Source organism: Cololabis saira, chromosome 3, assembly GCF_033807715.1.
Source record: "Cololabis saira isolate AMF1-May2022 chromosome 3, fColSai1.1, whole genome shotgun sequence".
Classification (NCBI taxonomy): domain Eukaryota; kingdom Metazoa; phylum Chordata; class Actinopteri; order Beloniformes; family Belonidae; genus Cololabis; species Cololabis saira.
Genome location: NC_084589.1, coordinates 15,647,114 through 15,672,854, shown reverse-complemented (window position 1 = coordinate 15,672,854; position 25,741 = coordinate 15,647,114). Strand labels below are relative to the sequence as shown.

Below are 25,741 nucleotides of genomic sequence, written 5' to 3'. Positions count from 1 at the left end.
ATTTGCTTGTTTGTTTGTTTCTGAATCTTTTCAAACAGCAAATAATCTTGCCTAATTAAATACATTGGGCTCCAGATTGATTGGAAATAACAATATATAACCATTGTCAAAAGGATGAGCATCAGGTTACTTTCTCAGATTCTTGCTGATTTCCTTCCTCGTTGCCATTGTGATTAAAAACCAATGCTGCAGCTCAGGAACCTTTTTTTTATTATTTTTTATTCTTTCATACCAGCTTATCAATTATGACAAGTGTTATATGTGCATTTGATGAGAAATGATACTTGCAATCTTAATTCTAACTGTGTTGTTTTTCATCTGAGTTTGACTTGAAAATGATTAGATAATTTTTAGGATACATTTTTTTCCTCCAAATATGTAAATCCTTAAAGGGGACCTATTATGAAAAACATATTTTTCTTGCTTTAACATATATAAAGTGGTCTCCCCTCACCCTGCCAACTCAGAGAAGGAGGAAAGCAACCAAATTCTGCAGTGTCTGTACAGCCGCCCTGATGAGCCGTCCAGTGTGATGTGGATCTACGAGCCGTTCAGATTCTGCTCCAGTCGTTGCGTAACGGAAATGCAATTTACAGAGGTTGGCCTCCGATGCTGGTCCCTGTCTGATACCAGCTGGCCACATGTGATGGCGCGGAGGTCGCTGGCACCGTTTCCTTTGCCGAGATCTCAACCAAAGCAATGTTATAATCTCCTACATCATCCAATATTTTCATGTTTATCTTGTTCGTTGTTCTAATCTGCTACTGCTACTACTGCTGCTACTACCTCTACTACTAAATATTTAATCACTTTCCCAACCGTTGCTCTGCTTACTGCCCCCTATCGGTCACCGCCGGTACGACACGTTCTCCTTGCGTATTACGCGATCGTCATTGCGGTTGGTGGTGTACGCGAACGGACGTGAACGCAAGCACCAACATCAAGTATATCTCGGCTCTAACTCCGCCGGCCGGAGCTTCCGCCATTTTTTCGTAGCGGTGTATCGCGTCATTCAGGCAGCCAATCAGCACAGAGCCTCATTATCATAGCCCCGCCCACTCAGACTCCAGCATAGATAATGAGGTTAGAGAATGGGAAGATAAAGACATGGCTCAGAGGCTGAATTTCTAATTTATTTTGCAAAAACAATCAAAAGCTTGTTTTTAAGACATTCAAAGCCTGTTTAAAATAGATATTAGATTCCATAATAGGTCCCCTTTAATTCTAACTGTGTTGTTTTTCATCTGAGCTTGACTTCAAAATGATTAGGTCATTTTTAGGATACATTTTTTTCCTCCAAATATGTAAATCCTTAAAGTTGGCAGAGCGTGCTGGGTTACCTTCTATTTTACATAAATGTGTGTGACGCTGTTCTATATGGAGGATTCTTTGTGCCAAAATTAAATAAATAAATACATCATTAATTAATTAAAATGGGAATGAAATATATCATTAATTAATTAAATGTGTCATTAATTAATTAAAATTAGAATGAAATATGTCATTAATTAATTAAAATACAATTAATTTTAAGTAAAAATATATATTTATTATTTCAGCATTTAATGATTTAATGACCCATTTAATTAATGATTTCGTGTTGCGTGTGAATCATGAAATGTAAAACTGCATTTAATTAATTAATGACACATTTAATTAATGATTTTGTGTTGCTGAATCATGAAATGTAAATGTAAAACTGTCAGTTTCACTTGTCAAACATTTAATTAATTAATGATATATTTAATTCCCATTTTAATTAATGAATGATGTATTTATTTATTTAATTTTGGCACAAAAAATCCTCCATCTTTCTAAAGAATGAAATAGGCTATTGGTGCGTGGAGCTTTTACTCTGAAAGTCTCGTCGTGAACCCTCCCAGCTCATTGATTCTTGGCTGGTTGAAAACTGACTCACTCTCCTCATAATTAACAGCGAGGACGTAGGTGCATCAGGATCTTGGAAGTCGGTGGAACAAAATCTTCAGGTTTTAGGGGAGTTAACGAGGAATCCGCTGCTGTGTGGGGGGAAAAAATAGTATTTTCTTTTATGTGAAAGGTCAAAGAACAATCTAAATATCTGATGGATCCTAACAAGTCTGCCAGCGCTCCCCCGATGGGATGGACCGACGAGAAGTCTTCCCTGGCTCAGCCTCCCCCCTACCAGGAGCAGCCGTACCCGGGACCCCAGCACCCCGGCCCCGGATACCCCACGCAGCCGGTACATGCATGCTGGCTTTTCATTTTTAACTAACTTTCCACTAAAGCCGGATTTATGGTCCAAGTTAAATCGACGCAGAGCATACGCCGTAGCCTCTGCGTCGATTACTATTAGTGGTCTTGTGAGGTTGGAAAACGAGACTACAACTCTTGATTGAATTAATAAACAGTGAAATATCTCAAACTACACATGCTTCCTAATCTCAGAAGCGCTTATTGAAATATTGTAGGAATGAAGCCGTCGAGTTTAGGTTTACAGGTCAAATCCTTGTTTCTTTTACTGTGTTGCTCGCTATCTTTTTGTCCTGTTTTGTAACAGCAACGCTGCTCACTAACATGAGGAGTCGTTTAAAAAAAAAACAAACAAACAAGTTTGTCCCTAAACATTCAGGACAGAAAAGCCTGTTGAGTTGAGGCTTGACTTTTGAAATGACAAAAGAGCAGTTGTTCTCCCCCTCCACTGCTTGGGGGACTTTTGGAGGAGAGGAAAAAAACTCATGGTTTCTGGTTTCTGTAACTCCTCCAGCAAACCGTTTACATCCAGTTAATTTCATTTCACATTGAGGAGCTGGAAAGGAGCCATCCCAGGCAGAAAAAAACATGTTCCCATAGTTCACTTTTCAGATTATCCTGTTTGCAGATTTATTTATTTATTTATTTATTTAATACTCAGGTACCAGCAACAACATGCCCAAAGCCTATAAGCCAGTTTTCTCATCATTGTATGAAGCCTTTTTATTATTATTATTTTTTTACATATTCCTTAAGATACAGTACATTGTAGACGTTTTCTCATATGTTTTTTCTGCAATCATCCCCACAACTCTAGAAGGAATCTGAGCTAGAATGTAATTCCATACGTTATTTATGAGTGCAGCCATATTGACAACATAGAAATGAAAGCTCAAACTTACCAAATGTGTTCACATTGCTTAAAAAGCAGACTATTTGCCATAACACTTAGATGTCACTATAAAAATCCATAGTAAAGCTCATTTTCAGGGACGTCCATGTTGGAAATATGCAAATTATAGGTCCAGATACACCCAATCATATAAATAAGTATTCTTATGGTTTTCCCATGCTCTGAAACCGTGAAATAGACACCAAGTTTGCATTTCTAGCCCATTTGGTTCAAAAGTTATCACCAAGCTATGTTTTGATAAGTGGCCAATATTAAGGCGGCCATATTGGACTTCCAGCAAAAAAATGGCCAGGTAGTCCATATAGATTGTGTTCCTACTGGGTCATAGGTATTATTTCTGGTGGACTACCTTTTATAGCAGGGCAAATGCAGCACACTCCCCCTTGCCCCCTGGGTATATATATGAGGGATTAGTAGGGGGGCATCTGCTGCAAGTCTGAAATGAGAGAAACGCAGGAAAACACACAACGGGCACATAAGCTTTTGGAATCTGCAAGAGAGAAAACAAACAAACAGACACGAGAACAGGCAGAGACACAAACAGCAACCATTTCACATCTCTAAAACTGAATCCAGACTAGGCTACTGCGATTATCTGTCCACAAAACTGTGGGGTGAGTTTGTAGGTGAGTGAGCGTGGGTGTGCCTGTGTAAACGTGTGTGTGCAAAGTGAAAACAAGAACTGCAACCACAGTGGAGGAGGAAGGGCACAACCACGCCACCGCAGAGACCAGAAGCCGACAAGGAAGAAAGTTTTTAGAAGACCGTTTTTAAATGTATGTAAATGCATGTAAAATTACAATGAGTGAATAAATACACGGAGCAGCCTACTTCCTCAAAGAGGATTGGCTTTTAAAACACCTGAACACAACACCACTATCGTTGTCAGTGGGGTTGTCCCGATCAGGATTTTTTAGCTCCCGATCACTTGAGTTTGAGTATCTGCCAATCCCGATCTTTCCCGATCCGATCACTTTTTTTGGCTCCCGATTCATTTCCGATACTTTTTCCCGATCAGATACATTTTGGCAATGAATTAAAAAAAAAAGAAAAGAGGACTAAAACTAAATTATCCCAAGTTTCTTTTATTGTCCATTGGCGAACAACATGGACATATATTTCAACAAAGCTTTACTGGTGCCACAAAATGTAAAAACATGAAATTGTAAACTAAAACAAAAAGTGCAGAATAGTGCAATAACAAAAATAAATACATTTAACTTCAAAAGAGGTAGTTGAATGACATCCAGTCAAACTCACAAACACAAGAAAATTTAAATACTTTTTGGCTTAACCTTAGTGCAACATTCTGAATGGCATGAAATGAATAGCAGCAGCTTAATGCAACATGAACATATATAACATTTCACAATTCAAACATGTAAACCATGTTAATTTCGCTTACTTCCAGAAGTGACGCCGCCCGCCAACCGGAAGTGATGTTAAATGCAAAGATATATAAAACGATTTAATATATATTAAAAACATTAATAACTAGGTATGTCCCGATACTTTTTTGGCCGATACCGATGTTTTGAAAATGCCGTGATCGGGCCCGATCGATCGACCGGGACAACACTAGTTGTCAGTGTCCGCAGCAGGGGACACCCAGGCCCTCGGTGTCTTTCATTTGACTCATTTTGTGTGTGTTTGTGACCTGCAGGGCTACGGCTACCCCCCTCAGTATGGAGCGGGCTATGAGCCCCAGCAGCAGCAGCCTTACGGCATGGGCCAGCCGTACCCTCCACAGAGCGCCGTCACCGTCCAGCCCACGGTGTACGTGACTCAAAGCCCCCTGGAGAACCCTGTTGACGACTACATGTGCTACTCCATCTTCACCATGCTCTGCTGCTGCCTGCCACTTGGAATCGCTGCCCTCATCCACTCCATCTCAGTAAGTTCTCCGTTCACAGAGACATGCAGGACACGAGAACGCCAACCAAAGGACAAAATGCTGACTGGTGTTCAGCGTTAAATTAGCCAAGACCAGATTCTTCTCGTGACTTCCTTTTCTCTGTGGCAACTTTAGGGTCTGAGGCCCCGTTTACACGTAGAAAAAACGGTGGGGTTTTCATGCGTTTTGGCCGTTCGTTTTAAACGAAAACGAAGCTCAAAGTCACCAAAAACCATCATTTCTGAAAAGTCCGGCCAAAGTGGAGATTTTTAAAAACCCTGTCTTCATGTTTGCTTGTAAACAGAGGGAAACACATTTAGGCTTCAGAACGTCACATTATGCGACTGAAACGTCACCGGCGTCATGTGTGCAACCTGTGTTTACAATTTGTTTGGCCACCGTCAATATTTTCTTGTATTTTACTTGTTTTATATTCTAAAGTCACACTTAAAAGTAACTCCACTTCTCTGTCACTCCAAACGAAAGACTCTCATTCCATCTTGCAAGTAACTGGAAGTTACACGTGTCATTTGTTGATGCTTTTTTCCAGGATTCCGATTGGCTAGCATGACTTTATGCTTCTCGTTACACTGCCCCCTGCAGATTTGGCTGCTCATAGCACCTTAACGGCGTATTTATGCGGGTTCGTGTAAATTATGGTATTTTTCAAAACGTAGAGGGGGAAATATCAGTTTTAGTAAATACCCGGCTATGTGTAAACGTGGCCTGATTTGCCAAATTTGTCATAGTTAAGTTACTGGTTGTGATGGTGTATTACATCACTTCCTATCGATCTATTTCCTCTGCCCATCCCTGTGGTGTCACATATCCACCACAAGTAAAAACGTAGTTGAGGGACAACTGATATATTTTTCAGTAGGACTGAAACCCATATTTGATATTTCATCAATAATAACTGCACTTTAATGATTTATTATTTTATACTTCACTGTTTCAAAGCCAAACCCAGTTTGTTAAAACATGAAAACACTTCCATGGCCAAAATACATGATAATTGAGCATGAGACGTGTTTAAGCTTGTTTCACGACAAACAACCTGTTTAAGTGCTGCATGACGTTTTGCAACAGACATTTGGGAATCACGTCAGCTTGATATCCTTGTTTTTTATTGTCTGAAGAGGCAGTTGTTGTTTTTTTCTTTGTTTTTTATTGCAAGTACAAAGGTGTTTCTTTATTACTGATGTCGTCACATGGCATTCATGAGCTTTGAATGGCATCAATAAACAAGAACCTTAAAAACAGCAAGCTGGTAAAACCGTTCCTCTGCTCATCCCAGGTAAATTCAGCACGCTGCACTAAAGCCGAGGACGTTAGGGTGTGGGCTTGTGACGGCTTATTTTACTTTCCCTTTTATAGAGCAGAACATGCTGAACTCTGTTTTTGACTGTGCACATACAGCTTCTAATATTTACACGGCCATGAAGCCACGCAGAGAACACAGCTCCCCTGTCTGACTGTTTACATGGCTGTTTGCGCTCTCGTAGCGTTCTCCGTCAGCGTGTACCTACACCCTCCTTCAGTGAAAAGCTGCCGGGTCCGTCAGAGAACCCAACCACTCCTGTTGGTTTGACCTCAGTGGCTCTCATGACCATACGACTGCATTTTGTTGGATTTGTTGCGTTTAAGTTGGTTCAAAAGGGCAAGAATGAGTACCTGTGTAACATAAAAACACTGACTTTCAGCACGGATAAAGTTCATATCTACAAAAATGTTTATGGGGATTTATGTTCATGGGGATCAACTGGAACACATTTTTATGTGTTAACACCAAAAGGTTTGTTACTTCTCACCCAGTATCTAGACTAAACTGTGATACAACAGCCCACTTCTTCTCAGATAAGCCGAGTCCATTTTCTGTTTGAACAGAGTTTACATTCCTCTGGTATCTGAAAGCAGGCTGCCCTATTTTCTTGTACTGCTAGCAGATATGTCCATAGGACAGCCATTGTTCTGCTGCTGATAATCGAAGAAAAGTTGGAAAGTTGTTTTGAAACACGAGGTATATTGGTGGGAACACACTTCTCCGTCGGTAGTGGACTCGCCATTGTGCAGACTGAAGGGATTTTGGCAGCGTGTGTGGAGGCCGGTGTTATCTGCTTCTTCTTTTGAAAGCAACATTTGGCCTGGTTTTAGGCTATTTAATGAAGCTGTGGACTGACTCAGCCTTTCAGACCCTGATGGGGATTCAGATGAAGAGGAAGTTCTTCAGACGGGGAATTCGTACAACATGCAGTGTCAAGTCGTTAACAACCAGCTAGTTCCAGACTTTTTTGGTCCAAGTATGAAACTGTTTTTAATAGAATATTTTCTTTTATTCTATTAAACCCGTTTATATATATTATTTAATTTTAGAGGAACATGTCTGTAATTAGATGGCAACGAGTTTAGACTTTCGTGAGGGAGCAAAACATGAATGACGCAGTTAAACAGAACTTGTGTTTGCAGTGAAACAGCAGTTATGGATCAATAGACTTACATTAATATAAACTGCTACATCGACCTTATGACAACTGTTACTACATTTAAGTGATAATGTGTCTGCAGGGTACCACTCTATCCACGAAGTGAAAACAAACCATGGTGATGTTAACGTGTCGGGAAGAAGTAAGAGAGTTCATGTCCTCTGCTTCCACAGCAGTGGATCAGCACTTGAATATTTACGACAAATCGTCAAAGTTTCAAAAGCAGAGACCGTGAACTTTCCTCTTTTTGCGTTGACAGTTTTTTTCTGTTTCATGGGTTTTCACGTATACAGATTTGTAACAAGGTGGTGGTGACTGGAAGGACATTCGGCGGCAAACTGACCTTTTTCTACACTTTCTGCACACTTGAAAAGTTAAAAAGACAGTTTGTCTGCACAAACTGTCCTTAACCACACATTTGGGTTAAATTAGATTTTTGAGTCTTGTCAGAGGCTTAAAATATCCATTAACTTTGACTTGATGCTGTTGCCCCCTGTGTTGTCATTAACTGGCATTTGGCTGCCAACATATCTTCAATCTTAACTCAAAAGTGCTTGAATTCGTGCCAATTTGGTCCCTCAAAAAAACTCTACACCCCTTTATTATCCAATAATAGACCTGAGGTTGTTTTAACTTTGCACTGTTCCTTTGAAAAAGTCTTCTTAAATCCTTTATTTCACCGCGTGTGTGTGTGTGTGTGTGGCCCCGGGGCTGAACGTTGAAAGAACACATCATTAACTCGGATATGAATGGATTATCTAGCTCACTAATCCATCTCTATTCTCTGATAAAATGCAATCAGGTAAAGGAAGCCACCTTACAAAGGCCGCTGTGTGGGTCGTAATCACTGCATCTCTATGTGGCTGCTACAGTAATGTGTTGCTTTTAACTCTTTGCTCTGAGCTGATGGAGTCATGTATGTTGAAGAAACAAAGAAAGATCCAACCTGAACCCGACAAAAACCGAAACCTCAGTGTTGGCATGGATTCCAGTTGAGCTCATTTGAGTTAAGCCCCGTAGAAACCCCCCAAATCACTTTATTCATTGCTGCATTTAATTATTGTTTCAATGGTTTTTCTCTGGCTTCTTCTTTCGCTTTTTCTTTCACGTAACCAACTGGTTCTCCCATCCTGTTTTGAAAATAATGCTTTTTCAGATTTAGCTTCCTTAATCTGTTTTACAAAAGTGTCTTTGTGTTTATCTGTGAAAACGTGTTCACTCTTTACACAATCATTTGTTAAAACAATGAGCTGCGACATTTCTCGGAACCTGTTTTATTTGTTAGGATGTTTAAGCAGTACAGGATTGCATCTTGCGATGTGTTTTGGTCTAAATCTCTCAACAGGGTTTTACACTCCAACTTGTGTCTAAACTGAATATACTCATCTTGGAAGCAAAGTGGAGCATGTTGTTGCCATAGTTGAGTGAGCTTTTTGCTGTTTTGCACAACATTTCAGACGAGGTGCTACCATATAATCCCAATTTCGGACTACGTTAAATAAGCAGGAAGGCTCCTGTGATAGGAGCTGAAACAATAAAACATCATCAGCGGAAAGCTGTGTACACACAATAACACTTGGGCTGTCGTGTGCTCAGCTGCAACAGTTTCCATGATGCGTTTACACACTATTCATGCTGGTCAGAGTAACAATGGAAATTCAGTGTTCAGTAACACTTTCATTCATGTTTCATCACTCAGCCTCTGGATTACTTGAAAGCAGGCTGCTCTGATAGTAGTTTTTATGCTTTTCTACCGATTAGGTAAATTTTTAATGGATAAACATTTTTTTAAAGGCTTTAATTATACCTTTTGTGATGTTTTTTTGCATCAGGTCTAAAACCCTAAAGTGGACATCAGATGTCCAAATGTGTGTAAAACTCTTGTGCTTTGAGAAAAGCTTTCAGCTTGTGTGTGTGGGATGTCGAACTAGATTAATCAGGTCTAGAAACAGCCTTGGAAAGGTATCGCTTGCTCTGTTCTTGCGTATTTTGGGCTCTGGTGATGTATCAAATTTCTGAAGCATTTATACTGGAGTATAAAGAATGGCTTATCATGCAGCGCCAGGAACTCCTCGTAATTACTTTACTGTCTTTCATTTCTCGTCAGTGTCTCCTACTGATTATTTACTGTACAAGGCAAAAAAAGGAACGCAAAGCATTCATTTCCCCCTCCAAATCACTTCCTGTCGTACTGAACAGACTGCAGTTGGCCAATTAGCCGTCACATTTATTGGCTGGTTACAGCTTCTTGCAGATATGAGGTCATTGTCTCTGTGCGTAAATCAGAGAGGAGCAGCACAAGCAGGGGCGGATCTACAGGGGGGCGGCTGCACCCCCACTCAAGAGCCTTGCACCCCCCCTGTTGACACCCTCATGTTAATGCTACTCTGCTCAAAAGCTCCCCAATGTACGGAAATAAGGCATGAAATTAGAGTTTTTTTTTAAACTGAGCGTGAGACAAACGCATTTCAACAAGTTCACACACCAAACACAACATTTCTCTCGCTGAGAAATCATTAACTTCACTGCACAGAAGTGCACAGCTCTTACGAGTCAAAGGCCGACTAGGCTGCGGTGCCCAGAGCTCTGAGCAGTTGTCCTGAGTTACCAACTAGAGCCCTGCGTGGGGGGCTACAGGAGTGAGACTAGAGACTGTTTTCTTCATCCAGCTCCCGCTGAATTTCTGACCATTACCGCTCGCACCCGCAACCTGTGTGTTCCACTCCCGCCCGCTCCTGAAGTGTTTATATCCACTCCCTCCCGCACCCGCAAAACTCTGAGAATTCATGCCCGCACAATAATAGAGATGCATTGATTTTGTGTCTTCTCTCGTCCCGCAAGGGAAATGTTGTCCTAGACAAATCTATCTGTTTTAATTTTAACATGGTAATTGTGGATCTTGAATGATTGACAGTTCATAGGCCACCTGACCGAAAGATGCAGATCCATCATTGTCATCATCACACAAGTTGTTTCGCCTTTCGCGAACGCATCAATTACAGTATGTGATTGAGGTTGTAGCAACGAGAGTAGCTGTGAGTGGCTCAAATAACACTAATAAAAAATAACATAAAACAAACAAAATTAACAAAGTTAACAAATGAAACGAATTAATTTAACAAATGAATCGCTTGGCCATTACATTGCTGTGGAGGAAGTGAATGTTGCTGACTGACTGTGGTCCCGTGCGTCTCTCTTCCAAGATGCTCCACAGACACTAAACGCAGTTTCTCCAAATATCTGACTGGCCTTGCTTTGTCTTTGTTTTGTAAATACCTTGTTTGAGGTTCTTTTCCACGTTTATTGATTTCCATCTTGTCGCTAGATTACATCCCGATCCAGCATTGTTTTTTTTAGCCGCCCGCAGCAAAGTTCAAACCGCCCGCTCCCGCCAGATTAACGTTGGGTCTCGGTGGGACCCGGCGGGACCCAATCCCAATGCAGCCCTCTATTACCAACCTATCAGCCAATCAGAAAAGAGAATAATTTTGTTGCTGGTTAAGGTCTGAGTTTGAGCCTCAAGGCTTAATCTCCTGTAAGAAAACATTTGAAAACAGAAATATTACAAGTTAGCAAAAAAGGAAGGAGCGACCAGGAGAAGCAGAAGAAAGGGATATAAATGAAGAAGAGAGAAATGGAGAATTCAGGCGGTCCAGATGTGAGGAGGGCCATTGAGGGAAGAGCAGCAACAACAAAGTGAGGAAGAAGATTAACAAGGAGACAGTGGTGTGAGGGATGAAGATGAGAGGGTATCAGGCTCAAAAAAAGGGACAGATTCTGAAGAGGTAAGTGATGAAGATCAGGAGGAAAGTGAGGGCAGGGAGTCAAAGGAACAACCCTCAATTTCAGCTGAACCAACTGATGTGTTTTTCTAGTCAACTCCAGGGTAGCAACATGAGGTGATAATAAAATAACGTTTAAGAAAAATCTTGTTTTAAGGTTAGATGTGTAAAGCTTTACAATTCATCTAATGTATCTCTAATTGCAATTAACCCCAACCTGCGTAGACATTCAGACTCAGCTGCGTTTGCAAATTTTATTTGTCACAATGGGGTTTTTTTTGTGTTTTTTCAGACATATCAAAATGCAGAGGGGATGTAAGGAAGAGTTACAGGAGCACTGAATAAAAAAAAAAGTATTAGTAGTAGAATTCTGACTTTTTTCTCAGATTGTATTTTTTTCTTCTTCAGTGGTCCTGATACTCTCCCGTTGGGGGGCATCAGTGCAACCTAAAGGCTCAGTTATGGTTCTGCGTCACACCAACGCAGAGCACACGCCGCAGCCGTGACGCCGTGCTGAACCCTTCTGACTTCTCCGTCTCTCCGTTTGGTCGCGGTGCAGTACCCCCCGCGGCCACTAGTTAGCGATCTTTTTCTGAATGGTTTATCCGACTTTTTCCGGTCACAGTAAATCAAAGAAATAAGGACAACTATTGTGCAAAAAACAAAAACAAAAAAAATCACACATAAACGAAGAAAAGAGCCCTGGAAGTTCACTACTGATTCAAACCGGAAACCGGAAATGCTTCGCTTTCAAACGAACCAATCACAGCCCTCTCCGTCTGCGTTTGGTCGGCGTCTCCTCGACGCGTAGTTACAATTTTCAGGAGGTGCACGTCAGAGACGGCGCAGGTGACGGCGTGTCCTCTGCGTCGATCCAAACCACACGCCGTAGGCACGGCGCCATTTTGATGCAGAACCATAACTGAGCCTTTAGTTAAAAACGTTCCTCAAAACCCTCCAAGGCGCAGCAAAAAATGTTTACATAAAAATTACAATTTCCTCATACTGTGTTGATGTTGTCCCACGCCACCCTAGACCCCTGCCACCCCTTTGCCCCCCGTGTAAAATAGTCTAGATCCACCACTGAGCACAAGTGACTGTCTCATCCAGAGAATTGTTGATTGTTACATCAGATTACATTCCTTTATTTCTCATTTCCATTGTGCGTGTAGGTATGCACGAGAATGAAATATCGTTCTTGACCACAAAGTGCAGTGCAAAATAACAATATTCAGGGAAAGAAAGTAAATAGTTTGTTGAACTGAGATGCACCGGTGGTTAAAATATGAGCTGGCACTTTAGCATGAAAAGCAAAGAATCAATTGGGTACCACAGGAAGACAGAAGCATAATGTGCAGGCATCCTTGCATCTATGGTGCAGTAGCATCATTGATCATTGAACAGTATAAAGAATGTGTCCTGGAAATGAAACCTCCACCTCCATACTCACTGTCTCTCTTAACGTTTCATAAAATGTTTGACAAGTTGTGCACTTTTAGAGTAGATTTGAAATCTGGTGCAGTACACACTCCGCGTGTACCGCAGCCGTCAAGTTCAAAGAGAAAAACACAAACGCTCATACGTCAACATGCTGCAGACAGAACACACAACCTCTCTTGAGAAACACAGACAAGTTTTATATGATGGGTAAGTCTGTGTGAGGGGTAGGCCTGTGTTGAAAAAATAAATTTTCCGATTCTAAATCAATTCTCATATTAATTCCTAAAAATCGATTCGTATGTCTAAAGATCGATTTTTTTTTTTTTTTTTTTTCTCCTTTTTTTCTCCTTTTTTTTTTTTTTTTTTCCATAATTTTTGCCAGGTGAACTTTAATCCCAGTAGTCGAACACACAGTTTGACATGACACTTGCTTCATGGCAATATGTGTGCGTGGTGACAGAATAAATTAGATAAGCTAAAATGATTTGTTTACTGTTGCAATTTCTTTCTTTTTTGCACTTTAAATGGATATTGAAAGGCCTGTTTGAGTTATTTATTTCTTAGTTATTTCACAATAATTATTGTGAAATTATTATATTACTAGTTATTTTACAGTCATAATTCAGGCAACAGCTCAAAAAACATTTTAAATAACACTAACCCAAATCAATATCGAATCGAATCATGATAATCGATTCTGAATATTAAGAATCAGAATCGAATCGATTCTTGACATTTGAATTGATACCCAGCCTTAGTGAGGGGAAAAAAAGAACCAATGTGTTAAGCTACACTTCACCATCTTGTGCAGATACAGATGTGAAAGAAAGGAGACGTCACTGTTATTTGGGATCTTAGGGGTGGCGGATGAGATTGTGATGCTTTATTGTAGCTGTGGTTCTACCTGTTGCTCTGAGCTTGTAACAGAGCCGCTCAAGGCGGAAAATGCACCCTGTTCTTATATTTGCATCAATACTAGTAGGCTGTTGCACCTGAAGTGTTTGTCATGTTTTGCAATCAGTTCATAATCATTTATTGCAGAGTGGCAATGTTCATTAACCTCGAGTGAGTCCAATGCTTGAAAACAGTGTTGAAGGATTGCCGAACTTGAGGTTTCACAGCCGAAGTTTCCACTGCACTACAGGCTGAGTGTAAATGCGTAATGCCTGTACATAAAATGTGGCCCCTTAGGAGCTAGTTCAAGCAGCTTTGTTTTATACTGCCTTTCACAGTGCATGGTCCCTGCCAGTTACGCCGTATTGTTGATACGCCATATCCAATGTCTCGGAAGTCTCGCTGCAGCTGTTAAAGTCCCACTTCCTCTCCAGCTTCCACCTGCAGACTCCAAAGAAAGTTATGTTCATGAGATCGCAGTCTTTTCCTTATAAGTGGGGCCTCATTAGATCGGAGTATAGATGCCAAAAGTCATGTATTTTATCATTAAGAAAGCATTTGAAGTCTGAATTGTGAGAGTTTACTGACTGTAATGTTTTTGGGGGGCTTTGTGCATGTTAACATTCCCATGTAAATGGAATGACTTGGCACTTTTGAGAGGAAACAGCACCCTGACTAGTTGATCTTTTATTGGAGGAGATGGGTTTACTACAGATGAGATGAGAGGTGAGAGATGGAGGTTAAGAGAAATAATAATATAATTCATTCAAAAACTGAATTAATCTCATTTTGAAATTATTTCCAGGATTAAAAACTAAATTTCAGTGGTCTATGACACAGAAGAGTTAGTGGAGAGAAAGTGTATCCTATTTTCCACTGACCAGGATGAGTAGACATTTGGAGCCTCCAAACAAGCGGTGCTTTTGTTAGAAAACTGGTTTTCCAAGACGCCCACTCCCCAGGCTCAATTTCATATCTGTGACAGTGTCATCAAAGCTTCCTTTGTTTCCTTTTGTGTTTGACTTTTTCTAGTTATCACTGACAGAACATGAACAGTTCCTGAAAGGGGATTATAGTGTTTCTCTACAAAAGGCTTTAGATGAATTTTAGGAGGCAAAAACACTATATGAGATAATTTCCTCATTATCACATGATTAATTTATCGTTTAAACACTGAAGACATTCATTTACAACCCCTGTACAAGCTTGAAACAGAAAGTCAGGAAATTGTGGAAAATGTATTCATATATACATATATTTTTTTTAATAACTAATACTAACATTGACTTACTCTTGATTGCAGAGTATTTAATTTTTTTTTTTTTTTAAACCAACTTTAATTTATTTGTTCATGTACATCGTTGTTTTAGCTTTCAGCCCTGAAACACATTCTCAATCAAGTTGGTACAAAGGCAATTTAGCGCAAGTTAGGAAGTAAATGCAAAGACATAATGATGTTATTTAAAATAAGTGACATCAAAAGGTAGAAGAAATGTGGGCTGAAGTTGTCCACTTATTCAAGGATGTAACATACTTCCTTAAATAAAGAGAGATTCCTCCTTTTAGAGTGAATAATATCATTATCATGATAGCTGAGATGTGAGATCTGTCCGACTGCACTGCACCAATAACCATCATTAATCAATAGCTGATAAAAACATGTAAGAAAGGGATTACATTCATACGTCTTTATCAAGCACCAGAATACAGATCTTTACAAAAGCGACATAAAGCTTTCTTGGGGATAAAAGACAGCAGAGTTGCTGTCACGTCGCTGGCACCTGCACAACAGAAATGTGAATTGTGGTCAGATGAATCACTTCACAGGGAACAGACTCCTTGTCCTCTGAACCAAAGATAAAAAGAACCATCAGACTATCTGCAAAAAGTCCAAACGTCAGAGTTTATGATTTTATGGGGTTGTATCAGTGACCTTGGCAAAAGTAATATTATATAATTATACTTCCATGATGTCAGCATTAACAAACGTACAGTCATGTATGCTTGCCCTCAAGACCTACAGTATTTTCCGCACTATAAGGCACACTTAAAATCCTTTAATTTTCTCAAAAAAATGGCAGTGCACCCTGCAGGTGCGTGTTATGTATGAATTCTGTTGTGTTTACTGACCTCAAACCAGTTTTATGTGTTACACTACTCTCAAAGATCTGTCAAAATGTTTTAGTGCCACTTTGGTAATTGAGAAGCCGCTCCGCTTGATTGATGGTTGGACTGTTCAGCTGACACATTAAAGCCGCACCTTGGTTGGATACGGGTTGTAACGTCAGACAACGTTAGATAACAATTACGTAGTACTGAACAATATTCTGATTTATTGGGAATGAGTTGAATAAGATTCGACTCACCTGACTGTTTTGTTTCGCTTCATATGTTTTATCAGGCGCCTAATAACCCAGCATGCCTTATGTATGAAAATAGACCCGTTCATTGATATGCGCCTTATGTGATGCGACTAATGGTCAGCAAAAAACGGTAATCATATTCAGGGTTCTTCATGCATTTTTCATCAAGATGGTTCAAAACAACATTCTGTGTTCATCGCAGAGACTTGCCTGAGGAAGAAAGGGCTTTAGTGGTTCGGATCCTCACTTTCAGAGCACTATTTAAGCAATGGAAACATTACAAAATAACATTTTTAGTGTCACAACTTTTTCTCTGGAAGGTATTTTGCCAAGTTAAATTTACCATGTCATTGCAGTCTTCCTGATTTTAGATTGTAGATGAGAGAGTAAGTTGTCAGGGTTACAGTAACCAATGATAACAACTGTTGTGGCTATTTCTATAATTTGCTATAAATAAGTTACAGATCCTTTAAAAAAAAATCAGTGAGCTCAAGATTTACAAAGTTTATTTTAGCTGAAGCGCAACAGGGAGTGTCAACGTGCAGCAGGCAGGCTGTGGTGTGGTGTGGTTACATAAGTTTTATAGGTGACTTAGGAAGTCTGCTAGTTTAGGGAGCAGGAACTGACGGGTCAGAAAAGGGACACTAGCAATCATCACCTGACGGATGGACTCTGGTCCTCTTGAAGTTCACAGGCCATGATAAAAGAGATGTGGCCCTTTCATCTGCATTTAGAACCTCTTTGTCGCTGTTAACGGTTCCTTGCAGCTGTTGTCCGTCCTTGCAAAACATATCCATACATTTTCCATGACATGACACCATCGTTATTGTCAGAATTATCATTGGTATCATAACTATTATTATTTTTTTGACTGTTTATTATTTTTTGGTCAATTTTTTTCCCCCCATTACTGTTACTATTATATAGTGGCCTGGGTCTTGTTGCTGCATTCACTGCTTCTAGCACCTGGAATCAAAGTTAACAAACACTGTTCAAAATTTGTCTAAAGAAGAGCAAATCCAATTCAGACCTTTTTTAAAGATGCAACATAAAACACAGATGATACAGCAAAGCAAAAATCTAAAGAAAAAAACACTACTAACATTTGGTGTACATGTATAGGGTTGTTGTTCTGCAACATCCCCGTAGACTGACTCATCACGATCCTGTAATCCGAGCATGTCACGAAAGTAGAGGAAATTAAACATTCTTCCAATCCTTCCCTCACTCACAAACATCAGTGTCACGACCACAATCATCACAACAATTTTAAGAATGTACAGCCACAAACACGATGGAATGGTTCCTAAAATGATTTCTGACTATGAAAATCAGATTTTTTTTGATTTTTTTTTAAATATTTTTTTGGAATCATATACTGTAGTTTTAAGTCAAACTTCGAATTATATTTGGTCTGCAAACTGTGTGTGTGTGTGTGTGTGTGTGTGTGTGTGTGTGTGTGTGTGTGTGTGTGTGTGTGTGTGTGTGTGTGTGTGTGTGTGTGTGTGTGTGTGTGTGTGTGTGTGTGTGTGTGTGTGTGTGTACGAACAGACAGGTCTGCAGCGTGGGCTTGAGCTTAATTTGAAAAAGTAGATCAATTTATACATGCATCCACACTTCAATCTGCCATACTAAAAGTAAAATGTTGACCAAAGCAATCTCTTTAAGTACACAAAAACATTATTTATGATAAGTGATAGCCAGCAGTTAACTAAAAAGTCTGTCCATGTGATTGCATTTATTTATTGTTAGTGTTAAAACCACAGAAGAAAAAGAAACCCTGAATAAACGTAGCTTCGGGAAGAGGTCTTGTAAATGTGTTTCTTCGATTCTTCTATACTACTTCCTCTCTTTTTTTAGCTTTGATGACATGTGGCAGGTTTGAGATTTTCCCCAAAAAATAGCTACCAATATCACTTCACCAGAGTGTTGCACTAGTGGTTCCAACGCTCATTTTCAAATGTGGTTTCATGGTGACTTTTAAACCTCAAAGAAACTGGCTTGACATAATGAGACTGGGATTGTTGGGATTGATGGGTCTGGGATTGCTGGGATTGATAAAACTGCGATTGTTGGGACTGATGAGACTGGGATTGCTAGGATTGATGGATCTGGGATTGTTGGGATTGATGGATCTGGGATTGCTGGGATTGATGAGACTGGGATTGCTGAGAAACGCTCTAAAGCTCCATGACTGATGTTTCTTGTAAGGGTTTCCACCTGTTTTTACAATATTCAATTTGACTGTTCAGGAAGTAGAAATAAGTAATCTCTTCATCCTTGTCTAGATTAGTGTGGTTTCTGATTCTCTCCCCAGATGAGTGATTGTAAAGACGCTAGTCATGGATCAGTGTAGTAAACTGATGCTTGGTTACTTTAAAAATGTGGAAGGGAGGGCCGCTCGGCGGTGCGGTGGTTAATCAAGCGGCTCATATACTGAGGCTACAGCCCTCCTGCATTGGCCGCAGGTTCGAATCCCGGCCTGCACATCTTTGCTGCATGTCATCTCCATTCTCTCTCTCTACCCCTTCCTGTCTGCAACTTGAATGAAGGGCCACTAGAGCCCCAAAAAAAGGATGTGTCAACAAAAGATATGGAGTTTCTATGCTCTGGTTGGGTTTTCAATTCTTAGGTTAAGAGTTTATTGTAAAACCTGAGTAGAATTCAGTCATTGCCAACTACTGAAGAGTTGCAGTAAATGGTGAAAGTGTTTCTAAAGTGTGAAATGAAAGAAAATACGAAAGTATGTTAGTGGGCAGCAGAATTTCCACACTTATCAGTTATACTCCAATGCCACCAGGACTCAAAGTGTGCTGTGGCTTTGGATTTCTCTCCCAACTCCTCTTTCATCAGCTGCATTCAGTTTGGCTCTCTTTGATTTTTCTCACAAATATCAGCCCCTTTGCTCTCATGTGTCCCGTGCTTCTCACAATGATTGATTTCATGCCTAAAGAGGAAGAAGAAAGCAGTGATGTGCAGACCTGCTCGCAGAGACGGAGCACACAGATGCTGCTGTTGGACGAACAATTACGCCATCCAGTCGGGCAGTAGCAGGGAAGTTACCGGACCCAGAGCCCAACGAGCACTCCACTACATTTGGCACCAGTGCATTAGTCTGTATTTAATGTCATGAAGCTGGCTGGTTGATACGAAGATGCAGCAGTTCTTCTGAACTGTTATCACACATAATCCCTCAGTAAATATTTGTTTTTTTGTGTTTATATATATTTATTTATTTTCAATGAGGCCTCTCTCTGTAAATTTTATGTTAAAACAGCTTTTTGGTAATACTACATTTCCCAAATAAGTTTTCAGAGGTGGCTGGAGAAAATGCTCTCCTACACCATACGGTGCAGAGATCCCTCAAAGAAAAGTAAACGGTTATCACTTTTTAAACCATGCTGAGCGACTAGCAGATGAACGATTGTGTTGCAAGCTTGCTCAAGAGTCACGCCCAGCTCATTGACCCATTTCTAAACACACAATCTTCATTATTTACCACCGCAATCACACAGCCTTGTGGGTGGATCTTTACGACTATCCCGGTGAGGACGAGGTTATTCCGGGAAGGAGAGTGAATCGAAAGCCGTGCCTTTCACCTGCTACTTCCTTTACCTCGTACTCTCCTACTGTCCCGGGGAAAACGGCTCTCATTGCCTCCAGCTTGTTGGAGACAATTAGCCTTCATTATTATTTCTGACTACTTTTGGTTATCAGTTAATATAGCGAATAGAAGTAAAGCTCTGTACACTAAATCAATTGTGCTAATGGAGGTTTGTCAAGTCTGCTGCACATCCTGCTTTTAGACGGCTGTAAACTCGCTCTCACTTCCTGGAGCAACCTTTTAGTTGAAAAGAGTCATGTGCTTCTCTCTGGTTTTCCAGCGGTACCGGGTGGGTGGCTTGGCTTCAAGTGGTTTTGTGATCTTCTGCCGTGGCAGTAGTTTGACTTACACGCAGTGATTGGTACCCTTATATGTGAAGAGTTGAAGTATTAAACTTCAAATGAATGACCCAAACCCCAGTGCTTGTAACTGTGCTTAATGAAGACATTTTATTCCACTGACGATCAGATTGACTAAACCATCTTCGGGCACTTAAGTTTTTATTTGAAACCTGGGAGTTGCCCTAGTAAATGTTCCAAAACTGCAAACTTAAATGTCCCATTTTTGGTTCAAAGCTGCGCTTCTGTTATGAAGAAATGTGAGTGTACAACGTTGGGGGATTTCCAAAGCCTCGTTCCAGACAAGACCACCGCACACAGTCATGTGTCAGAGGATGTGTTGAGCAACTCTGAGTGCACGTTTCTGACCTTTTTTAAAAACCACAATAATGAAGAGGCTTAACTTCAGTTTGTAGGAGTTGTCTGAGCTTCAGAGACATTTTGAGTTTCCCTGCGGCCCATTCTGCAGAAAGTGTGTGTGTGTGTATTGTATAAACTCGTGGCCTTTCATCTATGATCCCCTCAAACAGAACAAGTTTAACATTGTGTTGTTAAAGTCATGAAAGAATTGCTTCAGTTACGTATATATAGTTAGCCACAGGAGTGGATACGGCTCCGAACCGTATCCCAGCATGCTTCAGATTGTAATTTGCTCAGCGTACAAAATGAGATCAGCGAAGTCGTGGTAGTTTCAAGGCCCATATCATGTTATAAATCACGTCAGAAGGTTGTCTTGCTACAGAATTTGAGCTTTTAGCTTCTCTCAAGTGGACCATTTCATCAAAAAAAAAACAGTTTGCAGTTAAGTAAGATGAATGGAAGAAGAGAGGAGATACTGACTACGTTTACATGCAGTCAAAATTCGGGTTATTGCTAATATTCCGGTTACTGAAACATTCGAAATATTCCGTTTACATGCGTGAGCAAACAGGGTTATCTCTGTATACATGGTAATTAATCATTTGGGATATCTGGATCAAACCAGCGACGCACGGAGAACGTGATGACGCAATTACTGTCATTTCCGCTTCTTCTTCCTGTATCCAAATTCAAAACAAATGCTGCTTCGTGCAACTTTTCGCTCACCTTCTTGTAAATCTCGCTATCCCGGTACTTTCTACCATCTACAAATGCCAAAATGTTCATATCCTTCATTACATTTATGAAGTGATTAGTCTCCTCCTCACTCCACAAGTGTGGCGTGGTCTTGCGTTTCTCCATGTTTAGAAGTACGTCCAAAGACCAAGATTCCTTGTGAACAGAGCATGCGCAAAAAACAAATTCATGTTCCATTTGATGGGGATATTCCATTTGGTGTTTACATGACCGAATATACGGGTTTTAAAAGGAGTAACCCAGGGGTCATATTCGGGTTTTTAAAAACCGGAATATGAGCAAATTCGGGTTATTCAAAGGGGTTATTGGTGTTTACATGGCCGTGCAAATTCGAGTTATTGCCAATATTCGGGTTTTAAAAGGGTTATTGACCGCATGTAAACGCAGTCACTGTACTTTTGGAATCTTAAAGAACTCACCTGGACCATCCAGAGGTGAGATAATCTATCTGGAACCGACTTTATTACCCCCTATAGCTGGATAGTTTGTTTATGCTAAAACCTAAGGGCTAAAACATAATAGCCTGTGGAAATACAGACCGCTAGTTTATTTTCTGATTTTCCTACCTCCGTCTAGTCTCGGAGGTTGTAATAACTTCAGCAAGTAACTCTTGTTCCTCATTTAGTAATGCACCTGTGGCTTACCACAGTTGAAAGACACTGAGAGTCCAGGCAGTGAAAGAAATCCTACCAGCCGCTTGTGTTTTGGTGGTGTAATCGTGCTGAATCTGAAGCAAACAAACAAGTATGAGTGACCGCAGTGACCACAACTAAAGTTTTAAGTTTTCCTCTTAAAGACAATCTTATATGCTTAGAGCGTTCTCTTAAAAAGAAGAATGATTTACTCAGCACTAGAGACTGAAAAGTAATGAACTTCCTTTTTAATGAAACCACTCCTAAATGTCCTTTCATGGAAACTTTTCTTGGTCATGTGATCTGTTTTGCTAAAACTGGAATATGAAATAATATTTTCACATAAACACCTTCGTGAAAACATTGTTTTACTTAGAGTTAAGTCAATAATTCGATTAGTGCTGTCCATGTAAGTGTAGTTTTGGTCATTTTGGGAGACGGACCTCTGTACCAGTTGAAATGGTCTAACCTCAAGGATGTGCCTATATTTATCCGCCTTCATCATTCCTTAAATTCTTCACATATTCCGAGGTGTTGCGGGGATCAGCCATTGCAACATAATCAGTTTGCCACCTCCATCCCTTTCACATATTTGGGGAGGTTTTTTTGGTGAAATGTTCTTTAAAGAATGGTCACTTGCTCAACTATGATAAGTTGCTCAACTATGTAAAGGTCCTTGGATTAAAATGGCCTGACAGATGCACTGCTGTGGTGTTTTGCAGCTCTGTCACGGTTACTTTTAGCCTCTTTGCCATGTTTGGAGGGATCCATGCATTGTGGTGTTGGGGACTCTGGGGCAAACAAGGTGTGTACTGCACACAAGGGACATGAGGGAACTCGTTCGGAGGATTTTTAATGCAACTGGTCGCATCAGATATATTCTGTTGTTTTTCTCTTGCCCTTTGGGGCGGCAGTAGCTCAGGTGGTAGAGCGGGTCGTCCAATGATCGGAAGGTCGGCGGTTCGAATCCCGCTCTATCCCAGTTTGTTGTCGTAGTGTCCTTGGGCAAGACACCTTACCCACCTTGCCCCGTGTGAATGTGTATGAATGTTGGTGGTGGTCAGAGGGGCCATTAGGCGCGATATGGCAGCCACGCTTCTGCCAGTCTGCCCCAGGGCAGCTGTGGCTACAAAAACGTAGCTTACCACCACTGGAGAGAATGTGTATGAATGAATAATGATTTCTGTAAAGCGCTCTGGGTGCCTAGAAGGGCGCTATATAAATCAAAGTCATTATTATCATTATTATTTTAGTTTCACTTAAAGGGGTTTTTCGAGAAACACCAAAGGGAATCAATTACTTTCGCAGGTCACTGTGCGTTCCACCCGTTTCTGCTGACTCATGCTGCAACGACTGTGCAAAAAAAAATGTACTTCTTAAATAAGAGCTCTTATCAGACGTGAAATTATCATTTTCGCCATAATTTAGGTGCCTTGTTTGAAAGGGATTCAGAATGATATGATGGTTTTATGGTTCATATTGTTGCTATTCAGAGTTGAAGGTGCGACGAGTGATTTTGCACAATTTCTAACCCAAAACATGTGTTCATCTCACCATTTCTAGCTGTACACTTTGAACACTTTTGCAAAAAAAGAGAAAGAAAATCCTCATCCAGGGGCTTGAGTTTGTCAAGTGGAAACAGGGTGGAGGCAGGGTGGGGGGGGGGCGTGTGTTTTCAGTGAGCACTGGGGGTGGAAAATCCCTGGCCCTGCTTTAAAACAGCATAAACTGTCCCAGAGCAGGGATATAACCGTTTCTGTTTTGTTTTACTCCCTTTCAGGCCCGCGAAGCCAACTACACGGGCAACCAGTTGGCAGCAGAGCGGAACAGCAGGATGGCCAGAACTCTGAACCACGTGGCTCTGGGACTGGGAATCGGGGCTCTAGTCCTGATGATCGTGTACGTGGTGGTCGTCGTCGCCATGGTCTGAGTCAGCTTCAGCACCTTGCTTGTTTTGCATCGGATAATCTGAGATTTGGAACATTAAATACCAATGGCATTTTTGTTCTGGTATTGAAAATCTGTAACCCTTCAGTCACCTTATATTCATTAGAAAAGTCTTTGAAATTTTATTGGAATTATTGCTCTACATATAATGTAATTAATTAAATTGATAATAGACACTAAATAGGGATATTGTCAACTTTTGCCATTTCTTTTGAATTTGCACCAAATTTGTTTTATTTCTTCCAGTCAAAGTGGCGTGTACATTTGGTTTTAAAAGAAACAAAAGAAACAAGAGCTGTTATGGCAGACTGTTAATTGTTTAGCCAGTGTTTCTGAAGCGGCCTGAAAGGAAACCTTCGTGTGTTTCATCTTTGTTCTGGGTGTTTGGCAGCCATTTTTTAATTTTTACTGTTCTCAAACTTAAATCCAAAGCTTTTTTTAGTATATGGAGTTTCTTTTATAAATAAAGAATATGGAGAGAAAACACACTCGTGCTGTCTGGTTTTCTTGGATTTCTGACTGCTCATGTCCAAATATTTGTGCCTGACAATGTTATTCTGCATCATTTCTTTGGTTTTAGGGTTTTCACTTATGCCTTCCAGTGTCTTATCTTTGTTCAGGCCATCCTTCTACCTTTTTTTTTCGTCCCTTGCTCACATCTCTGCATGGAGGAACAGAAACTATGTTATGACACAATACTCCTTAGTAAGGGAACAATTGCATACAGGATTCCCAAGATTGCAAGATATGTTAAAGTCCAACTTTATAAGAGCTCTGCACCTAAAAGTCAGGAAATTAATAGTCTGGGATTTTTTTTTTTTCTTTTAAAAAAAGCTTTTGTTCAGGTAGACATTTCTTTTTTTTCTTCCAGTTATTAGCGTGCCGTCACTCTGAAGTCACAAACTCCCTGTGGAACAACATATATTGTCAATGCTGTCGTGATTGCATTTAAACACACTGTTTTTCAAAAATTCTGACGCATGCCAGATGTTGGGGGGGGGGAAACAAAACAACCTCAGGATGTCAGTAATGACTTCAAGATGTCCTATTCACGATAGTTTCAAAGTAGAAAGTGGATCTGCAGGGAGAAGGGAAAGTTTGTAAGTCTTTATGAATCTCTCTGCAGATTCCAAAAGTGTAGTACAAGTTTTGTTTTTGTCCTCCCAGATCCAACCTCACTTTCTTCTTTTATCCAGTCTCCTGGTTTCATCCCTTGTACCCTCAATTTAATTTATGTGTCTTCCTATCCCTCTTACACCCTCCTCTATTTTGCACTCTCATGCAGTAATAAAATTGTTATTCCGACAGTTGTCTTTTCCTCTGCTTGGTCTCAGCCTTGGGCTCCTTCCTCTTCCTGTGCTTATGTTGTACTCTCTAGGAATTCTGTTGGCAAAGCCAACATGGTGTGACGGCCTTACTAATTTGTGTATCTTCACAGCATTTTCCGTCTTGGTGGCTGAAGAGGACGGCCGTCCAACCTTATTGGCCACACCTGAGGGTGTGGTCTCACCATTATAAAAGGCTCAGTCGTCAGCCTGCTCACTCTCTCCCTGATTGAGCAGCTGACAGCCACATGGCCAACATGGTGTAATTTGGGTTTGCTTTGGTTGTTTATTCTGTTTTACACACATCTACACATACACACACTCACTGCATACACTCACAACATGACAACATACTTTACTTTCGTTTGGGAGTATATTTAGTTAAATAAATCACCTTTTTGTACCTTGAAATGTGTGTGGAGATTCTCTTTTGTTGCAAACTGTGAGCCAGGTTTGTAACAATGGTGATAAGGGATTCTGGATTTCACTTTTCCCGAAGACTATAAAATGTCCTACAAGGATCTAGAGTAGTCATTTTCAGCCATTGTTTAATTAAATACACTGCAGAGACAAGACATCTAATGTTCAAACAGATAAACTCTTATTGTTCCTTGCAAATATTCACACATTTTTACATTTGATGTCTGCAGCACATTCCAAAAGAAGCTGGGACAGAGGCATATTAGGTACTGCAGTCTGTGTTACATGACTTTTCTTTCAAACAGCCTTCAATTAACATTTAGAAGCTGAGAGCAGAAATGTAACCAGAAGCCGCCCT

At 40.4% G+C, this 25,741-nt stretch overlaps 1 protein-coding gene across 1 annotated transcript; it reads left to right on the top strand.

Moving 5' to 3' along the window:
• Positions 1-1,909: 1,909 nt before the first annotated feature.
• Positions 1,910-24,126, top strand: LOC133425999 (proline-rich transmembrane protein 1-like). The gene is made up of 3 exons (XM_061716347.1): positions 1,910-2,221; positions 4,809-5,039; positions 23,472-24,126. The coding sequence occupies exons 1-3, from the start codon at positions 2,084-2,086 to the stop codon at positions 23,619-23,621; spliced, it is 519 nt and encodes a 172-aa protein (XP_061572331.1). The 5' UTR covers positions 1,910-2,083; the 3' UTR covers positions 23,622-24,126.
• Positions 24,127-25,741: the final 1,615 nt, after the last annotated feature.